The following is a 25,540-nucleotide window of genomic DNA, read 5'->3' as shown; positions in this document are numbered from 1 at the left end:
AAATTCCAGAAGCCGCTTAAGACTTTCCTCTTTTCCTTCTCCTTCCCACCTTCTCTCCTCTGCTACTCCTAGAGTTGCTGAATCTGTGTCCTTGGCCTTTATGTATCTTTGGGGGCTTGACCTCCCTCACCGATTTCTCCCAGCTCCTTTCTATCCACAGCACTTTGCATCTGCACACCCTCTGCTCTGGAGACTCGCACTTACACATCCTGCGGCTCTGGCCGTGTAGCACTCAACATTCCTCGCACTTCTTACATGGCTCTCCCACGAACTCGGACTCCCCAGCACTTATCCCCTCTTCCCTCTTCCTTTCTGCACTTGCACGTTCTGAATAGTCACAAGTCATAGTAGGTTTGTCCCTCTTCCTCTACCCCTCAGCTTTTAATATTGAGTTGTAATGTACCCTCCCTTCTTGCTCTGTGGGCGCTTTCAAAAAGTATATTCCTATTGTATAAGCACCTAACAAGCAAACAATAAATAAATAAATAAATACACCGTGTGGTGCTTAAATGGTGGGGTTAGGGGCCTGCAGTGTCTGCCTACCGTCGCAGTAGCGTGATGCTGTGTGTATGGATGGTGGTGGGGTCTTCTTTGTAGGCGACAGTAGGGTTGGGGGATAATCTGGTGGGAGCAGGGGTAACCTGTGAGGCTTCCCCAAGTGTTGTGGTGTAGGTTTGAGCGCTCAAAGAGTGTTAGAGCTCTGGAAGGGGACCTAGTCATGTTCCATATCTGAATCTTGTCTGAAGGTGACAGGTCTTGGAATGGGGTCGAAGACCCAATGGCCCTACTCACCATCACCCACACCCTCCCATGATGGATTTGTGATTATTTATCCTCCGCATGGCTTCTGCAGATAGCTCACATATATATGCTCTCACTCTGTCTCTCACTCGGTCTTTATCTCTATCTCAAGGAGGCGCGCAAGCAGGAAATAACACAAAGGGTTGTCGACTTCATGCAAGTGTCCGAGTGGGGAGCTGGGAGAGGTCCTGGATAGTTGTTGGCACACGTTTTCGTTTCTACATTTTGAAGTCCATCTTTGGAAATCAAAACATTTAAAACTGACGTTGACAACAATTAGTAAAAATGTTCAAGTATATTTCATATTTCAAGAAAACGTACCTCTGGAGAGAGGAATGGATTACCTCCCACATCTCCTGGCCAGGGAGACTTGTAAGAAAGCCAGTGACCCTGCCAAAGGATCCCTTCCGACACAGAGCCCGTTATTGGCCCAGGTGAGGGCAGAGGAAGGGAAGTGTATGTACCCCGACTCTAGGCAGCAGAGTCATCACAGTATGAACATCTCTGAGCCACTCTTTTATGAGGAATCTGTAAGCGGTCAGTAGATGTTCAGAAACCTCATGATTGGATGAAGCAGAGATTGTTTCTCTTTTTGCCAGGACATCTTGACCCACCACATCCAAGTCAGTGGACCATGCCTAACTGTCCAGTTCTGTGCCAAGGTAAGTCTTGCACCATTCAGTTGTGAGGTAATAGGCTAGCTCCGGTCCCATGCAACAGGTACTCACCTTTATCAGCATTGTAGCCTAGGAAGGTAAGAGTGGGGTGAAGCAAGCGTGGGATCCCAGTGATGGCACTCATTTTACCTGGCATCTCTTGCAAAGGTATAGACTGTTGGTGTAACGACACCACAGATGGGTAGGAGACCCCCGTAATCCCTCGAACACTGAGCAAGAGGATGGGGAAAACTGTGTGTAGTAGCTGAGGGGTGAATTCCCAGCTGTCGTAAATGGCATGAGCACTCTCTTTTATCATGCTGCATTGAGGCGATCTGCTGTCCCTGTCTCAGACATTCCGCCAGGTCTCGGGGTTAATGTCCCAGCCCAGATTGCCCTGCCACACCAGTATGCCCTTCAGATCTTCGTTCCCGCCCACCACGTTTGGCAGGAAATTAATTTAGAATAGGATCTGACACTGTATAAAATCTTTGAAAGGAAATAATCCCTGGTCTGATAGCAGCTCCAATGGGATTGATCTTTTCCCCAAAGAATTGATGGAATTCACCACATGGCAAACGGGGAAGAGCCTGGCTATCCTCCATTCTAATGCTTTCTGCAGGGTTAATCCCTGCTAGGTCAATCCTCAGCAGGCATTACAGTTCCACACTTTGCAGAAGGCTTGCTAATACCTCCTTGGGGACGATTACTTTACACACTGTGTCTCATGTCAACACAGATTTGCTGGTTCAAACTCCTAATTTAAGTACTTGAGGTCATAAGAATTCTGGGGAGCACTTTAGATCTTGCGAGTGATAACTTGTCAAATAGGGTGCTAGTGGAAATGTCTGTGTTCCATAACTTCACACTTTCCGATAAAGTCATCAGCGTTATTGCGCGGGGGTAAGGGGGATGCGTGGGCAATTAACTCAGCACTGAATCTTATGAGCTACTTCACTATTTTAGGCCAGACTTGGGTTACTTTAGACCGGGGTGCCTGAGTAGTCAATGCACCCTATGATTTGTCCGCAAAGAGAAAAGAAAAAGAAAATACCCCAAGGACACCCCATTGGCAGAGATCAGTCAACTGCACGACTGTGTTAAGGGGCTGGCCATGGACCACCAGTGTCTGCAAAGGTCTGTTGCCACCTCATCAAATGAACCAATTGCAGGGAAATTCAAGCATGAATAGTTCAGTGACCCCCAAAAAATACATACACCCAGACCTCACAGCTCCTAGACTCTACAGTGCAGAAGACTGGCGGATTCTCGCCCATGGAATTGCATGAAGTTCTATTCTCCAATCAGTGGCCTTCCTACCGGTGTGCATCAACCTGATACGAACTCACATGACTCCCATGCTGTATAGGTTGGCCAAGGAGCTCAGGCCAATGACTGCATTCCTGGGCCAGGGTATTCACCTCCGCACTGAATCACTCCACGTGAGAACACAGAATTCCCCACCAGACATAGGGCACACCACCCATCGGCAAAAACACTTTAAGCCCAAGAATGGAATGTCCACACCAGGAAAAAAGGGGGTCCAGTTAAGAGATCGACAGTCAAAGGATCGAAAGACAAAGGATCGACTACAAAGGGCCGAAACAAAAGGATTGAATTTTTTTTTAATTATATATATTTTTGGGGGTTTTCGTTTTAGGGAAAAAAAAGTGTTTTTTTTACCAAAAAAACGGGGATTGGGGGGGGTCCCAAAAAAAAAAAATGTAAAAAAAAAAAATCGATCCTTTTGTTTTCGGTCCTTTTGTGTAGATCCTTTGACCATTCGATCCTTTGTAGTCGATCCTTTGACCTACAACCGGAAAAAAGCAGTCTACTTCGGGAACCCATCGTTCAACCCCAAAGATAGCTTTATAACCCACTGATAAGTCACTGCACCCAAGATTGAAGCTCTCCATGCAAAGACTAAAGCATGACACTGTAGTAAAAAAAGTAAAAACAATGCACTGTGGGAAAATGCGTTCTTCTCCCCAGAAATGAACCACCCCATACTAGAAAGGAAGCACTAAATCTCACAGCAGTAAATCTTTCCACACCAGTAATAAAGAGCGAACACGGAAGAATACATCACAAAGGACTATGAATACACCACAGCATGCCCAGAATTAAACCACTACTTTGCATGATTAAGGAACTCCACTTCAGTGCATAGGCCCATTCATCTAAGAACATGCACTCCACTGAAAGAACTCAATGTTTCATGCCACAAAGCACACTGTGGAAATATATGCAGAAAGGAAGCACCATGGTGCAAGCCTTCAACTCCCCACACCAGGCTCAAATATTTCTCATCATGAGTAAAATACCCCAACGTGTTAATGTACTGCTACTATTGATGGGATTTATGGGAAGAACGTGCCTCCAGCACTTTCATGAACATTCCGCTTGATCCAGAAATATTGAGTCCCATTGAGGCTCAAGGTCCCGCTCTGATGCAGCTCATGGCCTTTCCTTTTCCAAAGCAGGCGATCATGTGACTGCTCCTGGAGCAGAGTGTACAGTTCCTGCACCGCCTCCTTAAATCCTCACCTGAGGTCCCTAAAAGTGAAGGCAAGGCACCCAGTACTTTGCTGTCTCGCATGTCTCCGTCTACACCACCCCCCTCATTCCTCAGCTGATGTGCCGTAAAGTGAAGGCAACGTACCCAAGTACTCCGGCGTGCCGCACGGCTCTGTTATCTCCCCGCTCTCAAAACGGGACAGGTAGAAATCTCGCAGAACCACCTTGGAGTGGTGGCTGTTCTGATTGTAGTACATTAAATTCTCCAGCTGAAAGAATCGAGAACCACATATTAGAAATGCATACATTACAACATGCCAAACACCATGAGGGTGTAATCACTGCAAGGGAGCATCAAGGCGTATTAAGGATTTCTACATTTGCTCCCAGTATAATTGCATAATCCTTCAATGATTTAGGAAGTTTATAAGACTTAGCGTGGTGTGTAAGCGGCAAAACGGACACAGGGCTGTAGCAATCAGTGATGATCAGTGCAATTCAAATCCAAATTGTTGGCTCCCTGCCAACCCAGCAACTGTAATCTAAAGTACAGGTAGAGGCTCAAAGTGCCACTGTTCAGAAATGCATAGCGTGATCCAATGAACAAGCTGATCTAGAAGGGTTGCGTGGACTGTGGTAAGGCACAATAAAACACTGTAGAGATACATTCACTAAAAAGTCAGATCATTTCAGTCAAGTTTTTTTTAAAATAAATGAAGTAACATTTATTATTTTTTTTTTTAAAAAGGAGCTACATAATCAAATACAGCAAAAAGGGAGGGTGGGTACAAAATGGAGGTTGTCCACTGCAATCACTTGTGTTTTTAAATACATGTAGACTATTAGTGGAATTCTTTTGTAAGAATTGCATACTGCTTCTATACCCACCCATCACGCATGGGGCTTTGACCCTTTGGACTTTGTCCAGCTCAGCGGGGCACAGAACGCCTCCGGACTGTGGTCCTTCTGTGCAGCATCGTAACATGCATTGACCAGTGCTGAATGCGAAGTGTCATGATGGGGCCCCCGAAATTTAATTCATTCATCCATCTAGGTATGTATGTAGGCAATGTATACAGCACACACCTAGCTAGAAAGCAACTGAGCACTGAACAATTAAGGTGAACAGAACATAGTGGGCGGGATAGTCTTGTCGGTCAGTGGTTCTCATTTGTCTGTGAAGTGTTCCTTGAAGAGCAGGGTCTTCAGATCTTTCCTGAATCACAGGAAGGAGGGAGCGAGTCAGGTGTTAGCAGGAAGGTTGCTCCAAGGAAGGGCGTGTTTTCTGGTCTTCTCCTTCTAGTACTTCTTGGATTCCCTTCTGGAAATACCTTGGCTCCTGGTGTTGCGGGGACCTCCTGAGACAGAGATTGTATCAGATGCATAAGATGGCATGGTGGACATTAGAGCCTTGTCTCTGTAGGTGATGCAGGTTGTCTTGAAGGTGATGAAGCTTGAGGGGAGACCAGTGTAGTTCCTTGATAGTAAGTGAAATGTGATTGAATGTCTTCAGTCCTGTAATGAGGTAGGCTGTATCACCCTGGATTTCTTTCAGAGTGGCCGTAGTAGTGTTCAGGGCACCTACCAGAAAGGCGTTGTACCCAAGATGCATAAAATGACATGGTGGACATTAGAGCCTTGTCTCTGTAGGTGATGCAGGTTGTCTTGAAGGTGATGAAGCTTGAGGGGGAGACCAGTGTAGTTCCTTGATAGTAAGTGAAATGTGATTGAATGTCTTCAGTCCTGTAATGAGGCAGGCTGTAGCACCCTGGATTTCTTTCAGAGTGGCCGTAGTAGTGTTCAGGGCACCTGCCAGAAAGGCGTTGCCACCACGCAGGTGGGAGAGGACCAGAGCCTTGGTGTTGGCTGGGATAAAGGGGTTAATTCGGCACAGCAGTAAGAGGTGGTGCTGTGCTGTTTGTGTCTTCGTGGCATGTGTTCTTTGAAGGAGAGCTTGCAATCCATGATGAAGCTGAGGTCATTTTCACCAGGGAACAGTTAGGGGGAGAAGCCATTGAGATCCATCTGTCAGACCAGCCACATCATCGGCAGTTTGCCGCAGTTGCCGCTATACACATGAAAATGCTCCCAAAAGCAAACAAACATTTAACTCTGGGCTGCTGATCACAATCCAGCTCCTCGCTGTTGTCAGTGCTCTGTGTGAGCGCCTTTAAGGTGATGTATTTGAAATCCTGTTGTCTTATTTTTGTATAACCCTGCAGTGCATTTTAGAGACAAGAACACATCATCTAATGTCTCCTGTGACAGTTAAAAAACATATGGATAAACTGACAAATGAAGTACAGCTCGCGCTTAAATTGTCAGTGTGTCCATTTGTTCATTTAACTGTCACTGCAAAGTTAAGGTTATTCGTTTTCAGATTTAAAGTGCAAAGCTTTTCGCTATAGAAAAGTGAAGGGAGGTAAATTCAATGAAAATAAAAAAGGATTTGGGTTTGGGGAGACAAACAGACAGAAGAATTATGAAAAATAGGAAATGGTGATAAGGGAAAGTGCAGAGAGAGTGGGGAAAGCGAGACAAAAACCACATAAGAAGCAGAATGGAAAATACACTTAGTAGCTTCGACAAAGTTGGGAGAGATGGAGGGAAAGAAAAAGAGGAATCCAGACAATGATAGGAAAAGGTGATTCAAATGGTAAGAGAAGGGAACGTGTCAGAGGGGAGAGGAGAAACATAAGAGCATGATAGATAGCAGGAGTGAAGTGGGAAGAAGAAGTACTAGAGGGACAGAGATCTAGGGAGAAGCGACTAAGAGCGAAGCAGATAGAAAGAGAAACAGTGAGGGGGTCAAAGAAATTCGTCAACACAGGAAGCAATGGGAAGAGGCAGAGAATCAGAAGGGACGAGAGGTGGCAGAGGGAGAGAAAAAGATAGAGACAAAGTGAAAGGATGCAGAACAGGGAGAGGACAAGGGATAAAGGCAAAGGAGCAAAGAGGAAGGTGAATGAGAGATAATGGCAAAACAGATTGAAAACAGATGGCGATAGTGTGGAAGCGAGAGCAAGGGGCATAGTATGAGAAAGAGTGAGGGGAGAGATGCAAATGGAACACCTAACAGTGCTTTATAAAATCTACCTTCTCATAGACTGTGTATGGACGCCCACCCGCCCAAATCCACTACTGCCTGGCTGAAACCCCCTGGAAGGGGTACATGCTACAAGTGATATCTATAAATAAAGTTACAATTCTAAAATAGGCAAGCACCTCAAACAAAGAACAAGCAAAACAAACATTGTTCTTTCGAGCTTGGGACATCTGGGACACTTTTTATTACAATATAGCAGAGGCAACACACACAAGCTGCTAATATTCATACCCTGGCCCCCAGGCAATTCAAAAATGTGTTGCACAAATTCCACTCAAATTTTCAATTTCATTTTTTATGCTGCAAATATTCAATTTCATGCCACAATATCCCGGAGGGTCAGATCTGTGTGAGGCAGTTTTTAACGTGAGTTCATTTGGTGGCAGCCCCAATGAGGACGAAATCTTTCTTTTGTAGGGTTAAGTTTAAAGTAGGCATTTGGCATGCAGGACATGCAGTGTTTCAATTGATGAATGTGACTGAGTCAGTTGGCCTTCAGTGACAGCTGAGCTGTGTGTCATCAGCATACTGGTGGATTTTGATGTTGAACTTGTCGAAAAGGGCTCCGAGTGGCTCTGTGTCTTGGTTGAAGACGACAGGGGCGAGTACAAAGTCCTGGCACTGTTGGGATCTGAGTTTGTTATATGATGCAGGAGTCCACACATCGAAGGATTCTGTTATTGAATCCCTTGTGGGAGGACACAGTGTTGAGGAGCGCTTTGTGGTAAACTGTGTTGAATGCAGCAAGGAGTTCAAGCTGGACCAGGAGGCATGTGTCACACTTGTCCATGATGAGGAGTGCTTCGTCGATGATCTGGAGGGTGGTCTCGGTCAGAGACTGGCTTGGTATTCTTTAAGTCGGCTGTGTTTGACAATCTTTTTGTGTAGTTGGATTGTGATGGTCTTCTCGATGAGCTTGACAATGAAGAGTAGATGGATGGTGGGGCGGTAGTTTGCTAATACCTTCCAGGTTGAGTGGGTGCTTCTTCAGTAGGGATAGGAACTGGCCAGTTTGTAATGCATTTGGTGGATGCCTTCCATGAGTGAAGCATTGATAGTGTGGAGGAAAGGAGTGAGAGCCTTCTTGGGAAATTCTTTACACCAATTTGGGCAGCCTTAAAAGTGGGTGCACCCTGTACTGTGAGGGGTGCAAAGGAGCCGGTTATGTCCCGACTTCAGTGCAAAGAACAGGTAAGTTGCCAGCTCACAGTGCTGCAAGAGAACACTCAGCCTTGTATATGTGGAGGCAGGGATGTCATTTGAGGGTCGCTAGGGGTTGCAATGGCAACCCCTGGCATCCCCCAAGCAACCCCTGGCCCTGCCTTTGCGACCCCTGGGTGTGGGGTGCGGTGTTCGGATTGCAAAAATAAATAATTTGTTTTTGAAATCACTCTGACATCAAAAATACATTATTTTCCCTTTGGTTTTGCGAAACGGAAATCATTTCTTTTGGAAGTCAGCGTGAGTCACTTCAAAAAGAAATGATTTCATTTTGAAATCCGAGCCAATCCCACCTCCCCCAAGACATGAACAGCTCTGGCTCCTGTGCTGTGCTGCGCATGACAGGACCCAGAGCTGGTTCCTAGTGTGCGTGGTGGAGCATGGGAGCCAGAGCCCTGCCTGCAGAGGAGGAGCTGCAGCAACGGATTCTGAAAGGTAAGTAAAGGCTATTTGTTTTAATGTGAGAGAGAGAGAGAGAAAGAGAGAGAGTGAGAGAGAGAGAAAGAGAGAGAGAGAGAGAGAGAGAGAACGAGAGAGAAAGAGAGAGTGTGTGTGTGTGTGTGTGTGTGTGTGTGTGAGAGAGAGAGAGAGAGAGAGATAGTGCCTGGATAGATTAACCATGCACATTTGGCAAAATATAATTCATTCACTTGAAATTGATAATAAATAAAATTAGTGTAAGCTATCCATTTTTTATTGAATTGCATTGAACATTTTTACGAATAACAGAGTGCAGGTTATGGGCCTATAAAACACTGCATTAGCCACATTAAACTATTTTTTTAATGTCACTTGCACTTCTGAATGATGGACGCAAAGTTCTGCCTCAGCTGCAAAGCAGAGCCAGGCATAAGATTCATAAACACGGTTATGTACATTGGCTGCTGGATCCGTCAGACTTCTGTTATGGGGGCATTGGTCAATGATAGCCCCACTAACTCCTTCTCTCCTACTGGCTGCATCACACCCCTTGCTCGACACTTCTGAAGAGTGACAGGAGAAGTGTTACCTGCCAGCAGCCCCAGCGCTAGGCCCCGCCAGCAGCTTTCATAGACCTTGGCAGCGGTATCTGGACATTCCATCGAAAATGAATTAATCAAATTTATTTCCATCGAATTTTATTCATTGAAAATACTTTCCATCGAAATATCGATGGATTTTAGGGTTAGGGTTAAGGTTATTGGAAGGGTTAGAAATAGAGGTTAAGGTTAGGGTAAGGGTTAGAATTAGAGGTAGGGCAAGGGTTAGGGCAAGGGTTCGAATTAGGGATGGGGTTAGGGCAAGGGTTAGAATTAGGGTTAGAATTAGGGTTGGGGTTAGGGCAAGGGTTAGAATTAGGGTTAGGGTTAGGGCAAGGGTTAGCGCAAGGGTTAGAATTATGGTTGGGGTTAGGGCAAGTGTTAGGGTTAGGGTTAGAATTAAGGTTAGGGTTAGGGCAAGGGTTAGAATTAGAGTTAGGGTTAAGTGGGGGTAGGCGTGGGGGTTGGAGAGCCTGGGGGGGCAAACCCCCCCAATATACAATAAACATTAAAACAATACAAGGAGCTGGCCAGTGCCGAAATCTCAGCACTGGACAGCTCCATGTAACGTTTTACCGTGGAAAATAAAAGCATCAAAATGCTATCTTTTACATTTAAAAGCACATATCCATTGAATCTTGTCCATCCCTACATTCGATGGACAAGTTTCGATGGATATGTACTTTTACATGTAAAAGATAGCATTTCGATGCATTTCCATTCGATGGATTTTCATCGATGCATTTCATTCGATGTAAAGACCATAAACCCATGGCAGCCTAACAGCTACACGTCCACGCAGACTGCGTGAGATCGTGTCGTTTTAATGCCTGGCAGGGTTCTCATTTTAATTGATGAACTGCAGGTCCTAGAATGCATTGCAATGGAAGTGATATCTATGAACTGTTAGAACGATTACATGCCCACTTGTCCGTAGAAATAGCATTTGCTAGGATGATTCAGGCACACGTAACAAGCAGCACAAATCATAATTCTGGGGCTTTCTACTCCTTTGTTGTTTTTTTTAAAAGATATGAGGCTTCTGTTCAGTGCAACATTTAGATTACCTTTAGTTATTAATTAACACTCTCCAATTTACAAGGCTATGCTTTTCCCCTGCCTGACTTTCTTTGGAGTGATGTCATACACAGCACAAAAAAGAAGAGACACTCGGTGTGGGCTAAAAAGACAAGGTACAACATTTTTATAGACTTCTAGTGGGAGTGGTTCTACTCGGTGATGGGAATGGAAAACATGTACCGTGGGAACCCTCTCCTCCTTGTGGGGTCTGCAGGCCGTAGTGAGGAGGGGACGAGGCCGAGGGGCGTAGCCCGAGGCCAACTCACAACAGAGTATCTCTTCATAGAGCCCAAGCATGGTCTTTTTTTAATTTCATCAAGAAACCCTTTGAGCGAGTAATGGAAGTTGAACTCTTCATTAGTCCTAGTACTCACCCTAGCAAAATAACATCTGCAAATTGAAAGGCATATATGGCAATGTGGACAGCTGATAAACAGTATGTGAGGCTTTGGCTGTTTCTGCAGTCAGACGTATGAGCTGACTCAGGTGTAGGTGGGCATGGCAAACACACACTTTTATGGCTTCTTCCGCTGACCTGAGCTCTGGAATCCCCCTGGATGTGCTATGCTGAAATATGGACAGGGTCAGAAAAGATAACAGGTGCAGGAGTGCACCAAACTATACACAAATCTATGTTCATTTAAATAGAAGGCAGACAAAGGTATATGATAGATATGATTTGAATCAGTCCCAGTACACCAGCAGATATTTTGTAAGATGAGGGGGGACACACTACACACTATAGTGTCTAGTCCTAGGAAGCTGTGTATAGAAAGTTAAAACAAAGCCCTTACAAACATACACAGTCCTTATAAAGTGCACTTTTAAATATAATATGTATACATGGATTTCATATTCGAAAGGCATCCTGGCCAGGGCTGCCTTAAGGTCCACTTTACCACAGATGAGAGGTTAAAGTGTACCTGTGGTGGTTGATTTCTATTCCCAGGGCAGCAGCATAGACCAGGCCCCAAAGCCCTTTCCCGGACTTTGTCTGCTAGGCGCAGCCCAGTGTAGTCCTGGAGATGTGCGTCTTTCCTAGTCGGGATGTATAGGACAGGCATGGCACGGCGCTATAAGAAGCAGCATGGGGGCACCAGAGGAAGAGGTGGGTGCCCATGTGGAGAATGCAGTGTGAATGTTCTGGCATGTTGGTGCACTCAGTCTAGCCATTTCTTGCGTGTCTAGACAGGCCTACATTGAAGCCAGTTTGGACATGTTTTGATATAGTATCATAACTGGCATTAAAGCCAACATGAGTATGTTCTTATATGGGAACACAGCACAATTTTGTGCAGCCACCATGGACCACACACAGTTGCTAGTGAGGAAGGTGGGCGTGTGGCAGGCCTTTTCTCATTATGTTGGCTTGGTCTCCATGTGACCTGGAATATGTGAGAACTAACAAATGAAAATTCTGCCGAAAACTTTGAACACCTGTGAATATATATAACCAGCTAGAATCTATTTTTTTTTGTTTTGTTGCATATCCCAACAGGGAATGCCTGTAGAATTGCTTGGTTCTGGCTCAGTTTCCAAAGGTTGAATATGTAGACACGCCTTCTTTCATTTCATGCAACATCCATTTGTATTTTCTTTCCATTGCCTGGCATCACTTGGCCTTGGACGTCTGCTTACATTTCAAGCAATTTGGTAACATGGGCCTATACACACTGATATTAACGCTACACATGGTGATCCATTCTTGTATGAAATGTATATCATATTACAGTGATATAACCATAATATCTTAGTGTACTGAGGAACAATACTATGTGATGCCACTTCCCGTTTTGTCAAAGGGTGAAAGGTTGCGTGTCATGACTTCCAGCGATGTCATCAGATGTCATGCCGCTTTTTGAATCACACTGCATTTCTGAATCTCAAACCAGATTTGATGTATCGGAAAGTGTCCAGAAACCCATCACAGTGCTGGTTTCTGGGGCTTAATGTGTTTTAGTGGTAGCCTTCAAGCCCAGTGATACAGGGAAGTGCAGCAATGCCTTTCCTTCTCTTAATTGACACCGGTGTCATCGGGAGGCTCCCAGGTTTGGGTCTTGTTATTAAATCTAAAGAGAACCTAACATTCCGTTATCAGAAGCAGAATATTTCCCAAGGGACCGAATGGTCTTCCACTTTTCTCAGGATAATCATGTGTTCTCTCTGCTCAGATTTGATTTACTAGGCCTTGTTGCTGTAGAATAATCTCTAAGGGGCTCATCTATCTATCTATCTATCTATCTATCTATCTATCTATCTATCTATCTATCTATCTATCTATCTATCTATCTATCTATCTTAATATCTATCCATCTATCTATATCTCTTTATAAAAGTGATAATGCATGTGTATGTGGCTGGGTTTGTGACTTGGCAAAACATTGTTTCTTATACAATTTCACACTGTTTCACCAATCTACACCACATCTTGCATAGTTACCTTTTGGGATCCTCCAGACAATACTGGCTACATGGCATTTTGAAACCCCACCCCTTTCCCCGGATTTCAGCAAAACTCAAAATTTGTTTGTGGGTTTGTGGCTTGGCAAAGCGTAATCCCTTATACAATTCCACACCGTTTCACCAATCTGCACCAGATTTTGCATAGTTACCTGTTAGGACCCTTCGGCTATTACTGGCTGCATAATATGTGGACACCCCACCCCTTTCCCTGCATTTCAGCACCTTCACACATGAGACGGTTGCCTGAAATCAGCAAAACATCAATGTGGTTGTAGAAGAACTGGTCCTCAACCCTAGAAAGCATGGTTCCTGAGACATTTGCACCACAATGCACTGCAACAAACTGTACCACGCAAAGGTGAGGCACAAGCTGGGGAGGTCCCAGTGTGCAGCAGCACACCAACTCTCGCCTCCACAATGTCTGCTGCAGGGTATGTCAGCCAGCCACACACCCCCATTCTCAGTGCAGTTTACTTCAGAGTACAAAGCACAGCAAGTGATAAGCGAATAGGAACAGCGACCTACAGAATCATCGATTTTCAACAATTGATGAGAGTTTTGTCATTCTGTTGAGGAAAACCTGAGAGTCTTTACCTCCCTACTCCTGGGGATCGTCTACACACATGGCCAGGGAGGGCCATCACTATTGGGTCTCGACCCTGGGGGTAGACGAGCGAGGAAGGATCGCCTGGGTGGAGGGTCCTTTGGGTTTGTGGAGGGTTTGCCCGAAGGTGAGACATGGTACCCCCCTTTCCCAATAACCCCCTACTCGACATTCCATCCTATTCCATGACTGGAGACTGTCCTCTTTTCCCGTTGACAAAACCTCCCTGCTCTACTGAAACACAGTGAAATCCAACAGAGGCCCTTTTTCCTTTCTATCAATTTCCCATCAACAACAAAAGGCAGAGTCAGGCACTGAAGACAGAACAAACACACCTGAGGACTGTTAGCACATCACAAGTGTATAAAAGAAGTGTGCCAGAGAAACAGAATGAGCGAGCTGGAGCCAAAGGAGGTCCATGAGTCGGAGTTCAAGAGCACAGGCAAACTGCGATGCCCAGAGAATCCGGGACCTGCTGGGGGAGAACGGAGGGCAGAGACGCTGAGAGTCTATGGTGTAAAAGGGCTAACAAAAGCATGGCGAGGGAGCCATATCTCCAAGGAGCCAGAAGGGGGTTAAGTGCAAGGCTGTCCTCCAGAGTGAAGTCTGTGGAAGGGTGTTTGTTATCCTGGACCAGAGAAGCCACCCAAGAAAGTTGGAGGTGCTGGCGAGGAGTCTTGCTCTTCAGTCGATGAGACCGCAAAAGCGACATTAAAGAAATCATGACCGGTGAGCTCAAAACCAGAGGGGAACCTGGTTGATGATCGCTGCAAAGCACGAGGAATAACATTGTGCAAGAACTAATATAATTATAGTGACGAGCGTAGGATAAGAAGCGGGCTGAAGAGGAAATCTTCGATTGTCCGTTGTGAAAGTTGAAAGATGAGATAAACAAAGTAGCAAACGTTTGCGTGTACGTTAACACATGGGGAAAGGATCCCTAGTTAACAGAGACATTGTGTACAGGAGTAAAGTTCACAGAGAGAGCAAATATGGAAGAAAGTGAAGGGGGGCTATGCTTGAGGGAAAAGTCACACAAGATCCAGTGAAAACTTGGTTATGAATTGTAAAAAGGTGCCGCGGGCACGATATTGATAAAAGCTGCAATTGAACTGTAAAAAGGTGCCGTGGGGCACGCTGATGAAAGTAAGCCAAGATTAAACTGCAAAAAGGTGCCAGTTGCACAATGAGAAGAGGAAACTGAAAGAGAGGCAAAAGTATCATAGTGGTCCGACACAGGGCCGGAAGTACTGTGTGTTCATCGCAAGTCTCTGATAGGTTGAACTGCTGAATAATTGTGTGAGCAGAGCGAAGTTGTCAGAGTGGTCCCGCCTGGGGCTGGGGAATACTGGGCGTTGTCAAAAGGCTCTGGGACACCAATACCCCAACCTGTTGTGAACTGTGAAAATCTTGTGAACTAATGATAAGACCAAGAGAGGTGACACAGAGGAAATGTTACCTAAAGGAACTTTTAACTTGTGCGACCAGAACTGTTTGAATTTTGTAAAAGGAACTTAATGCAGTGCCTGTGAAAGCCGAGGAACGCATTGTAGAGGAACAGTTGCATGCCTCTGCAGAAAATCTCCCCCCCCCGACTTCCTATATGTTGGAAGTCTGAGATTGTGCCGTGTTTGACACCAGCAGCTGTGCCAATACCACAGCGTATATTCGAAAGAAGATACCCATTGAGACAACCCTATCGAATGTATCCCTGAAGGGACGTCAATCTGAGGGAGGAAATCCCTGAAGGAATATGAAAAGAGCAAATGACGCCACACAAGACATATGCAACGTGCCGAGATATTGGATGAAGAGGATACATGGATCCTACAGAAACTAATGACATAGTTAAGAGTCAAGTGAACTTTTAAATACGAAAAAAAGTAGATTACACATGCACTAGGTGCTGCAGAGAATCAACCGTTCAATAATTGTACAACGCTGAAACACAAGGTAGACTAAGCCATCATAGAAGCTGGCTATATATAGTGAATAGAAATCAGTAAAAGCCTGGACTGTATAGAAGCTGGACATCAGCATCATGAATTTTAATAAGCCAGGACCCATGAAGAAGAAAGGAAGAATTGTGTCACAGCTCTGGCCTGGTATCAAAACTGAGCAAGAAGTGAAGTGAGTGGGCACCACTTGGTAATCAATCCACTTGTGTCCAGTGTTCAAAATTATAAACAAAAAGGAAACTTGTTCCAGACAATTTGTATCAAAGTTTCAAAAGGAGTTGGCTGCGACGAGTCTGGAGACACCCAGACTCAAAATACATGTAAAGCGGGCGACCAAGTAAAATACCAAGTCATGCAGCCGCTCTCCATAGAACCCAGCGTGGGTATGTAATTAGTCAAAATTGCTGTCAATTCAATCTTGTAGCAACAGTAATGCTCTGAGTTTAGAAAAGAAAAAATGAGGTACTGTTGTTTTTCAAAACTATTTATATCAACAATAATCTCGAGGTAAAGAACTCACGAATATCTTCTTAGTGAGGAAGTAATTGCCACAATTAATTCATCAATCAGACCAAAATTGCCAATGCATTTTGGGAAAAATGTTCCTTCATCGGGGCCAGTCTAAAGATAATACATTCAAGTTCATCAGTAAAGTAAAACAATTACAAATCGTGCAACATAAAGTATAAGTGTCATACAGCATCATAGTGAAGCAAAAACACATACCATCCAGTTGTAGTATCAGAAGTAGATGAGTAGTCAAGGACAAGGATCAATGAAGAAAGCAAACGAGAAAAAAGAAAAAGTAAAATAAAATAAGCGACTGTTCACTGAGGATGTCCAATAATTAAGTCAATAAGAAAAAGACAATTTACCTGAGATTGGTAACTTACAATTTGAATGTGTGGCAAAGTGTAGACATGGAAGCCATGTGATGATCAAAGTAACTGCCTGACAGGGAATCAGGGCAGAGAAACAGCCGTCAATGATGTGGCTGTAGGCAAAAGGAAGCCGTTATAGTTAAGGGTTAAGGCCCATGATTCAGATTGATATGGGGGTGTAGAGAATCTTACCGTGTGTCCCACGGGAACGGAGAAGTTCTGCTACTGCCTGCATGTGCAGACTGCAGCTTACCGCATCGAAGCGCTACCAGAGCAACGCTTCCTTTAAACAACACGTGACCCCATCGCAACCCAAATGGGCGCGCGGTCAAAACCTAAGGCTGCAATCAAGCCCATGAGCTTGATATGAAGAGATTAAAACATTTATCAGGCCTCGTGTGTATATATAACAAATTGTCATGTGTTAAAAAGTAAAATTGAAAAATATCGATTTTCATAAAAATAGAAAAAATACTAATAGTGAAAAAAAGAAAGGATCGGCACAGCATTAATTAGTGACGTGCAGGAAGATGAACAGTCACAACAATAAGAAGGAACATATAGAAAGATGATGAACAGTAATATTCAATCCTGCTGCAGTTGGTGCCGTCAAAAGGTGGCACCTCGGTTCCCAGACTTAGAATCCAGGATATTCAGCCGGGCAGTTGATTAGTCCACAACACTAAGAGTCTAGAAGAGTAGTCGCAATAAAGATATACAAATGTATCAACATTACTCAATAATGTGCAACCCTGCAGTGGTCGGTGTCGTCAAAGGACGGCACCTTGGGTCCCAGACAGGAGGACCGGGATATGCGGCAGGGTTGTTAGTTTGTCTGCAACATTTAAGTCAAGGATAATATTATACAGAAATTAATAACATAATCTTATACAGTATCATCTTGGAACATAGCAATCAAAACAGTAGGAATAACACAAGATCATAGAAAACAGTGAAAATTGATTTCTTCATTAAGTCCATTGGACACTAAGCTGCCAAGTTTATCAATCCAAAAGGTCTCTCTGCGGTTGAGCCGCTGACCCAAGTCTTCATGTGGATTATTTTTTGTTAGTACTTCCAGAATCACTAATCTCATCTGTTATGTCCATTTTCGACCCAGTGGCGTGCCACGGCCGAGTTAGCATTTGCATTCCAGATACAGGACCGGTGTTCATTCCACTGTATTTTGACCGTTCTTGTGGATTGGCCCACATAGTATTTCCCACATGGGTATTTGATGCCATAAATGGTGTTCATACATTCGCAGGTTCCATATGTTTTAAGGAAAACCTTCTTCCCTGTTCTGGGGTGGTAGATGACATTACCCTTAATTACCAAGTTACAGTTAATACAATGGAGACATGGAAATGTGCCGGTCCGTTGTGTTATTGGTTCTTTGGGGGGCGGTCTTCTGTACACCAATTTGTCTCTGAGATTCCTACTTCGCTGGTAGGTGAACACCGGTAATTCACTGAATAAATTTTGTACCCAGATGTCATTTTTGAAAACCCCCCAATGTTTCTTGATGGTTTTCTTAATCATGTTGCTTTGAATAGAGAATTTGGATACATACACCGGTGATTTCAATTCTCTCTTGTTTTTTGGGTTTTGGATGGATAGTAGGGTCTCACGTTCCAGGGTACTAACCCTTGCGGATGCTATATTCAGTTCCTCTTGCTTATAACCACGTGCTAGGAATTTTTCTTTCATCTCTAGTTGTTGTGATTTACAATCATCTGGATCACTAACAATCTTTTGGACCCGTAGCAGTTGGCTATATGGGAGGTTTTTGAGCAGACTAGGTTGATGGAAGCTTAGGCAGTGTAAAGGTTATTTCGGTCAGTTGGTTTACGGAACAGGGTGGTGCTGTAACCAGTTGCTTGCTTTTTGATGAGAACGTCAAGAAAAGTGATCTTGTCATGCGAGATCTCTCTCGTAAATTGAATGCGCTGATCAATGTTATTATGGTATTTGAAAAAAACATCAAACGTTGCCCTGGTGCCTTTCCACACTCCAAAAATGTCATCAATGTAACGGGTCCATAAATTAATGTCCTTGTTCCAGCAGTGTACTAATGCGGCTGCTTTAAATGCAATCCAATCTTTCACCGCCAGCCTGTTCCATAAACCAACTGACCGAAATAACCTTTTACACCGCCTAAGCTTCCATCAACCTAGTCTGCTCAAAAACTCCCATATAGCCAACTGCTACGGGTCCAAAAGATTGTTAGTGATCCAGATGATTGTAAATCATAATAACTAGAGATGAAAGAAAAATTCCTAGCACGTGGTTACAAGCAAGAGGAACTGAATATAGCAACTGCAAGGGTTAGTACCCTGGAACATGAGACCCTACTATCCACCCAAAACCCAAAAAACAAGAGAGAATTGAAATCACTGGTGTATGTATCCAAATTCTCTATTCAAAGCAACAAGATTAAGAAAACCATCAAGAAACATTGGGGGATTTTCAAAAATAACATCAGGGTACAAAATGTATTCAGTGAATTACCGGTGTTCGCCTAGCAGAGAAGTAGGAATCTCAGAGACGAACTGGTGTACACAAGACCGCCCCCCAAAGAACCAATAACACAACGGACCGGCACATTTCCTTGTCTCCATTGTATTAACTGTAACTCGGTAATTAAGGGTAATGTCATCTACCACCCCAGAACAGGGAAGAAGATTTTCCTAAAAACATATGGAACCTGCGATAGTATCAACACCATTTATGGCATCAACTGCCCATGTGGGAAATACTATGTGGGCCAATCCACAAGAACGGCCAAAATACGGTGGAATGAACACCGGTCCTGTATCTAGAATGCAAATACCAACTCGGCCGTGGCACGCCTCTGGGTCGAAAATGGACATAACCTGACACAGATGAGATTTGTGACTGTGGAAGTACTAACAAAAAATAATCCACATGAAGACTTGGCTCAACCGCAGAGAGATCTTTTGGATTGATAAACTTGGCAGCTTAGCGCCCAATGGACTTAATGAAGAAATCAATTTTCACTGTTTTCTATGATCTAGTGTTATTCCTACTGTTTTGATTGCTATGTTCCAAGATTATACTGTATAAGATTATGTTATTGATTTCTGTATTATATTATCCTTGACTTAAATGTTGCAGGCAAACTAACAACCCTGCTGCATATCCCGGACCTCCTGTCTGGGACCCAAGGTGCTGTCCTTTGATGACACCAACCACTGCAGGGTTGCACATTATTTTGTAATGTTGATACATTTGTATATCTTTATTGCGACTACTCTTCTGGACTCTTAATGTTGTGGACTAATCAACTGCCCGGCTGAATATCCTGGACTCTAAGTCTGGGACACGAGGTGCCGCCTTTTGATGGCACCAACTGCAGCAGGGTTGAATATTACTGTTCATCATCTTTCGATATGTTCCTTCTTATTGTTGTGACTGTTCATCTTCCTGCATGTCACTAATTAATGCTGTGCTGATCCTTTCTTTTTTTCACTATTAGTATTTTTTCTATTTTTATGAAAATCAACATTTTTCAATGTTACTTTTTAACACATGACAATTTGTTATATATACACACGAGGCCTGATAAATGTTTTAATCTCTTCATATCAAGCTCATGGGCTTGATTGCAGCCTTAGGTTTTGACCGCGCGCCCATTTGGGTTGCAATGCAGTCACGTGTTGTTTAAAGGAAGCGTTGTTCTGGGAACGCTTCGATGCGGTAAGCCGCAGTCTGTACATGCCCGCAGTAGGAGAACTTCTCCGTTCCTGTGGAACACACAGTAAGATTCTCTACACCCCCATATCAATCTGAATCATGGGCCTTAACCCTTAACTATAAGGGCTTCCTTTTGCCTACAGCCACATCACTGACGGCTGTTTCTCTGCCCTGATTCCCTGTCAGGCAGTTACTTTGATCATCACATGGCTTCCATGTCTACACTTTGCCACACATTCAACATGCAAGTTACCAATCTCAGGTAAATTGCCTTTTTCTTATTGACTTAATTATTGGACATCCTCAGTGAACAGTCGATTATTTTCTTTTTCTTTTTCTTTTTTCACGTTTGCTTTATTCATTGATCCTTGTCCTTGACTACTCATCTACTTCTGATACTACAACTGGATGGTATGTGTTTTTGCTTCACTATGATGCTGTATGACACTTATACGTTATGTTGCACGATTTGGAATTGTTTTACTTTACTTATGAACTCGAATGTATTATCTTTAGACTGGCCCTGATGAAGGAAAAATGTTTACGAAATGCATTGGCAATTTTGGTCTGATTGATGAATTAATTGTGGCAATTACTTCCTCACTAAGAAGATATTAGTGACTTCTTTACCTCGAGATTATTGTTGATATAAATAGTTTTAAAAACAACAGTACCTCATTTTTTCTTTTCTCATCTCTGAGCATTACTGTTGCTACAAGATTGAATTGACAGCAATTTTGACTAATTACATACCCATGCTGGGTTCTATGGAGAGTGGCTGCGTGACTTGGTATTTTACTCGGTCTCCCGCTTTTCTGGTATCAAAACTGAAGCAGCCAAGGTCAGCTATCTATTCTTGAAAGGAAGGAATGGGCGAAGGATGAATCATCGCTTGTTAAGGTGCACAGAAAGAACACCAAGAATGCCAAGTTTTATTCACTTAAGCCATTTAAAACCTGCAAAATGGACCAAATCGTGGTCTCCTGTCACGTGAGCCAAGGATGAAAATAGAGTCGAACTTGGAGTCCTAGACCAACGATAATGTGTGCCCGCACTCCCATGTATTCCCAGAGATAATGATACTTTGCAAGGCCAAGTTCAAAGACAATCTTCATGGCAGAAAGCATGGGTGATGAGAGATGTTGGGCTAGTTGGTTGGGCAGATAGAGTCAGGCCCACTTCCTTGCACCTGGGTCTGGGCTTACGTGCTGCTAAGTGAACCGAAAGTTCCAGACATGGCACAAGCGTGCCAACCAATTGTAGAGGTCTGTATAATGAAGGACCTTATAGCTTGAAGACCAATTGAAAACTGTGTACTTAATGGTTTTAAAGATGACATGTTTTAGAGGTAGGGATATTGTTCACCTGACAGTGGGCAGCCAATCACAATCCAAGTTCCTATGTAATGTATATTTAGATGTTCCCCTTAAGCCTATCACAATCCCTAGTAGGTTTTTTAATGATTTGTCCGTAGTATGACGTCACCTCTGAAGTATTTTTAGTATAAAGTCTATGTTTTGTGAAAAGGTCATTGAGAGAAATCGGGCGAACATCCGTTGATGTTGGTTGTAACTCCCTGTTTTAGATAATTGATAATAAAACAGTACTTTGGCATCTCCCCGAGTTGGTACGCTTATTTGGACAAAAGGGGCCTAAGTTCAGCATGCTGAATCCCAAGTTGCTCAAGACTTGGGGAAGGGAGCTGTGGACCAGCTCCAATACTATCCTGACCTTTACTTTGAAGCAACCTTTTTATTTAGTCCACTCCCATGCACATTATTGTATTCAAAAGTGTGAGGTCAAGCATAGGTTTAACACAGACACTTTTGTTTCAACTAACTTGACTGACGTTGGGCTTATATTTCTGTTGATGGACGAGACTTCTCCCATGATAGATGTAGGGCAAGTTAGCCAGTCTCCAAACCCCTTCTTTACAAAATAAAGCTTTTCATAAACTTGAATCATTGTGTCTGTGTTTCTCTCATGATACCATGCCTGTCTCACACTGTCCACAGAACCTGTTTGTGGAATGGCACATTTTGCCAGTTTTCTATAAAAATCTAATTTGATGGGGAAATGTTTAGTTTACCCTGAAACGTAAGTGGCTCACCACCACCAAATTTTCATCATTTGCACTGTGGAGTGCAAATGTAAAGGGCAAAATGTAGCATACACACATGTACGCTGCTCTTTGCCCTTCACATTTGCACTCCGCAGTGCAAAGTGAGTAAATACTGCTTGCCATGCTGGCATGCCAGGCAGTGTTTACCTTTGTTTGTGAGTGCTGCTTGCCATGCTCAGGGAGGGTTTCATTTCAACTGGGAACACTTCTTACTATGCAAGTTTAATTTCAATTGTACACGCTCCCAGTGATGCAAGCATGGCTGGGAGCTTGTACAGTGGCTCCCTCTGGGGTTTATGCTGCTTTATGCTCATGCATATCCATGCCGGCACAGGTGCTGGAGCATTTGCATGGCGAGAGGAAGGGGGCGGCAGAATGCAAGTCACTATCCTTCAGCATTCTACTTTCCCAGAAGCTTTCCAGAAAATCCTGCTTTTAAAAAGCAGTCCTTCAATACATACATACATTTGAAACTCATCTTTAGTCATGCTTCCAAATTATTACTAGAGAGGAATGGAGGTGCCACTGCCTTTTCACTGACAATCCAGCTATAATAATGCAGCCAGCCCAGGAAGGGCACTGGCAATATCTATTTGAACACCAGTGACCGCGGCCTGGAAGTCTGTTGCTTGCTATTAGATGGAGTGGCTATGTCTGCCTTGCACAGGATCCTGCACCACTGACGCCCACATCTTATTCCAACTTTGGTTGCACTAACCTAAGAAGCTGCATGGATGGCATGAAAGAAATGAGTTCCTAATACTGCATCACAGCGTTCAACAGTGAACCGACTACCCATTCTCTGGGCGCAGGAGCCGGCAATCATGGCGGAAACTGGCTGTCTCCTGGAGACAGTTTCTATGTTTTCAAATGTCTTGTTTTGAGAATGAATCCTACAAATGCCATTGGAAGTCCAGGGTATCCAAGACATGATTTGCATATCAACAAACTATGAATGTGATACCACCAGTTAATTTCTGATGAATTTATACTCACATTTCTCAGTGGGAAAGAGAATATTTACTAAGAGAGTGTAATCAACATTTGGAGGGCTCCGTGAATTTTTTTTTTTATTATTGTGATATGGTTACAAGTATAAACCTTTCACAACAATTAACCTACATTTATCGTAATTACAAATCACCATACAAATACACATTCCTTATAACATCAAGAAACCATCTTACTACACTGACCCTAATCATTGTAGGATCCGACACTGCAAGATAAAAAGAAGCTAGTGATATATTCCTAAAAACAACAATCACATCTATTAAATATAAAACAAACTGCATTTCGTAATAGTGTTGCAAATATAAAATTACTGCTAAAATCACCCAAGCAGCATTTCCATAAATGAAATTGTCTACAGTATCCCAGCAATGTATTTCCAGAACATTCTCCTATTACACTCCTCTGAATTTTGACAGAGAATCCAAACTATTAAATCATGACTCCAACTACAAGTGCATGGATCGCACCTACGGTTATTTGGAGAATGTTTTGTATTTTAATCATGTTTAGATGATTTAAGTATAATCGCAATAGATGACCCCAGATAGATACCACGCCAAAGTATTTCTTCGTCAAGTGTTCTGAATTCCCTCAGAACGTTCCCAAAAACTAGCTTCCTCTTATCCTTTAACTCGGCACAATAACAAAAGATTCGTCACAGAGTTTCCACTATTCAGGCAAGTTACAAAACCTGCAATCTGCTAGTATAGTCATGTTATACCTTATATGTATTGTTTCTCTGGTTAAAATCAAATTCAACTTAAGGCGAAGAAATTATTGACACCAATGCATGTTGGGACATTTCTGTCAGCAAGGGGGCAGAGATTCCCATTTTCTATGATGCAAGAGCAGATCTTGATATAACGTGTGTTTTTCAAGTGTATGTCGAGTGCAAATCCAGTCTGCCTCCCATAACTTTAACTTTTCAGGACACTGGATTAATTCATCATGATTACACTCAATAACTCTTAATTGGTCATTACACCAAAAATTGATGAACTCTTCCCTTTTACTTATAGTGTATTCAGCTCAAGAAATAAGGATTCACAGGATAGTAAGATTTTCCTAAAAAGAAGTAGGGTACGCCCTAGTAGTCTTGCTTTTAAGGAGATCAGTTCCAGCTCGAACCTAATGACTGCCCTCAAGACAGTATTAGGCAATCTTAGGACAACTCTCCAAAGCAAGGCCTCAAAAGCCTCCATTATGTGCCAATTTAACCAGAGGATTGTTTCAATGTGATGAATACATTTAGGTGTTATCTTCACAATGCAGTATTTTATTACAGGATCCAGAGAAAACTGGCTTTATTTATAAAGGATCTTTTGCAATTTTGGGCACATTATTTCCATCTTAACCCTCAAATAAAAAATCAAAGCCTCCTTATTACGGTAAAAAAAAATATGAATTCCCGGATACATAAAATGATCCACAATATCCAACTTTATTTTCTCTAAATATCACGTAAATTGTATTTTTTTTTTGGATCCAGTCAGTCTTAGAATCTTTGTTTTGTTTTTATTATTCATTAAATCATTGTGTCTAGCATACGTCTCTAAGCTGCCCAGCAATCTTTGGACACCCAATTGCGTAAATTCGATAAGGAGGACATTGCCCGCGTAAGCAAGCCACTTTAAGTGTTGCTCGCTTAATTTAGGTGATATCAGGGCACAATTCTCTAGGCTCTCCCAATGTCTGATATAAATATATTAAACAGGACATTGGGCCAATATTAATGCCAGTAAGATGGAGATCCTTCACATTGGGACCACTGCCCCTGCTTTCTCTCTCTCACTCTGGCCACCCACCTTGGGCCCTCTTCCTTTGCCTTCCAGCAAGGCAAAAAACCTTCAGAGACTCCACTCTCTCTTTCTCTCCTCACATCTCGGATGTCACCAAGAAGTCTCACTACCAGCTGCACATCCTCAAAGGGACTTTCTCACTTTCCCCCAGAAGCTCACTGTCTCCAGAGCCCTTGTTCTCTCTAGGCTGGACTACTGCAACAGCACTGAAATATCTCCACTGGCTCCCTGTGGCTGCAAGGATCAAGTTCAAGACCCTTTGCATTGTCCACAAGGCTTTCTGGGGCCGAGCCTGCACTACATCCAATGCTCTCTTCCAAAATACCTTACTTCTCAAGTCCTTCGCTCAGCTACCTCCAACTCTCTAAGGGTTAGACGCTTCTCCAGGTAGAGAGTGGGGGGGCAGATCTCTCTGCACTGCAGGTGCCACCCTCTGGAATGGCCTCCCTACCCCTCTCAAACTTGAGCCAGACCACCTAAAGTTACAGAAGCAGCTCAAACCTTTTGCTTTCTCTCTCTCCCCTGCTGACCTACCTGACCTACCTGTCTGCTGTACTGACTGGTTGCTTGGCTACCCTCAGA

The 25,540-nt window shown here is 43.4% G+C and overlaps 1 protein-coding gene across 1 annotated transcript in view; it reads right to left on the bottom strand.

Annotated features, from left to right (window-relative positions):
• Positions 1-25,540, bottom strand: part of LOC138569484 (caM kinase-like vesicle-associated protein) — a 618,938-nt gene that overhangs the window by 60,243 nt on the left and 533,155 nt on the right. The window contains exon 5 of the mRNA XM_069647487.1: positions 4,120-4,243. Within this exon, the coding sequence (XP_069503588.1) occupies positions 4,120-4,243 (124 nt within the window). The remainder of the gene's footprint in view (positions 1-4,119; positions 4,244-25,540) is intronic.

This window comes from Ambystoma mexicanum, chromosome 2q (assembly GCF_040938575.1).
Source record: "Ambystoma mexicanum isolate Mex_15411 chromosome 2q, UKY_AmexF1_1, whole genome shotgun sequence".
NCBI lineage: Eukaryota > Metazoa > Chordata > Amphibia > Caudata > Ambystomatidae > Ambystoma > Ambystoma mexicanum.
Note: the sequence above shows the minus strand (reverse complement) of the source record. Positions and strands in the feature narration are given on the sequence as shown.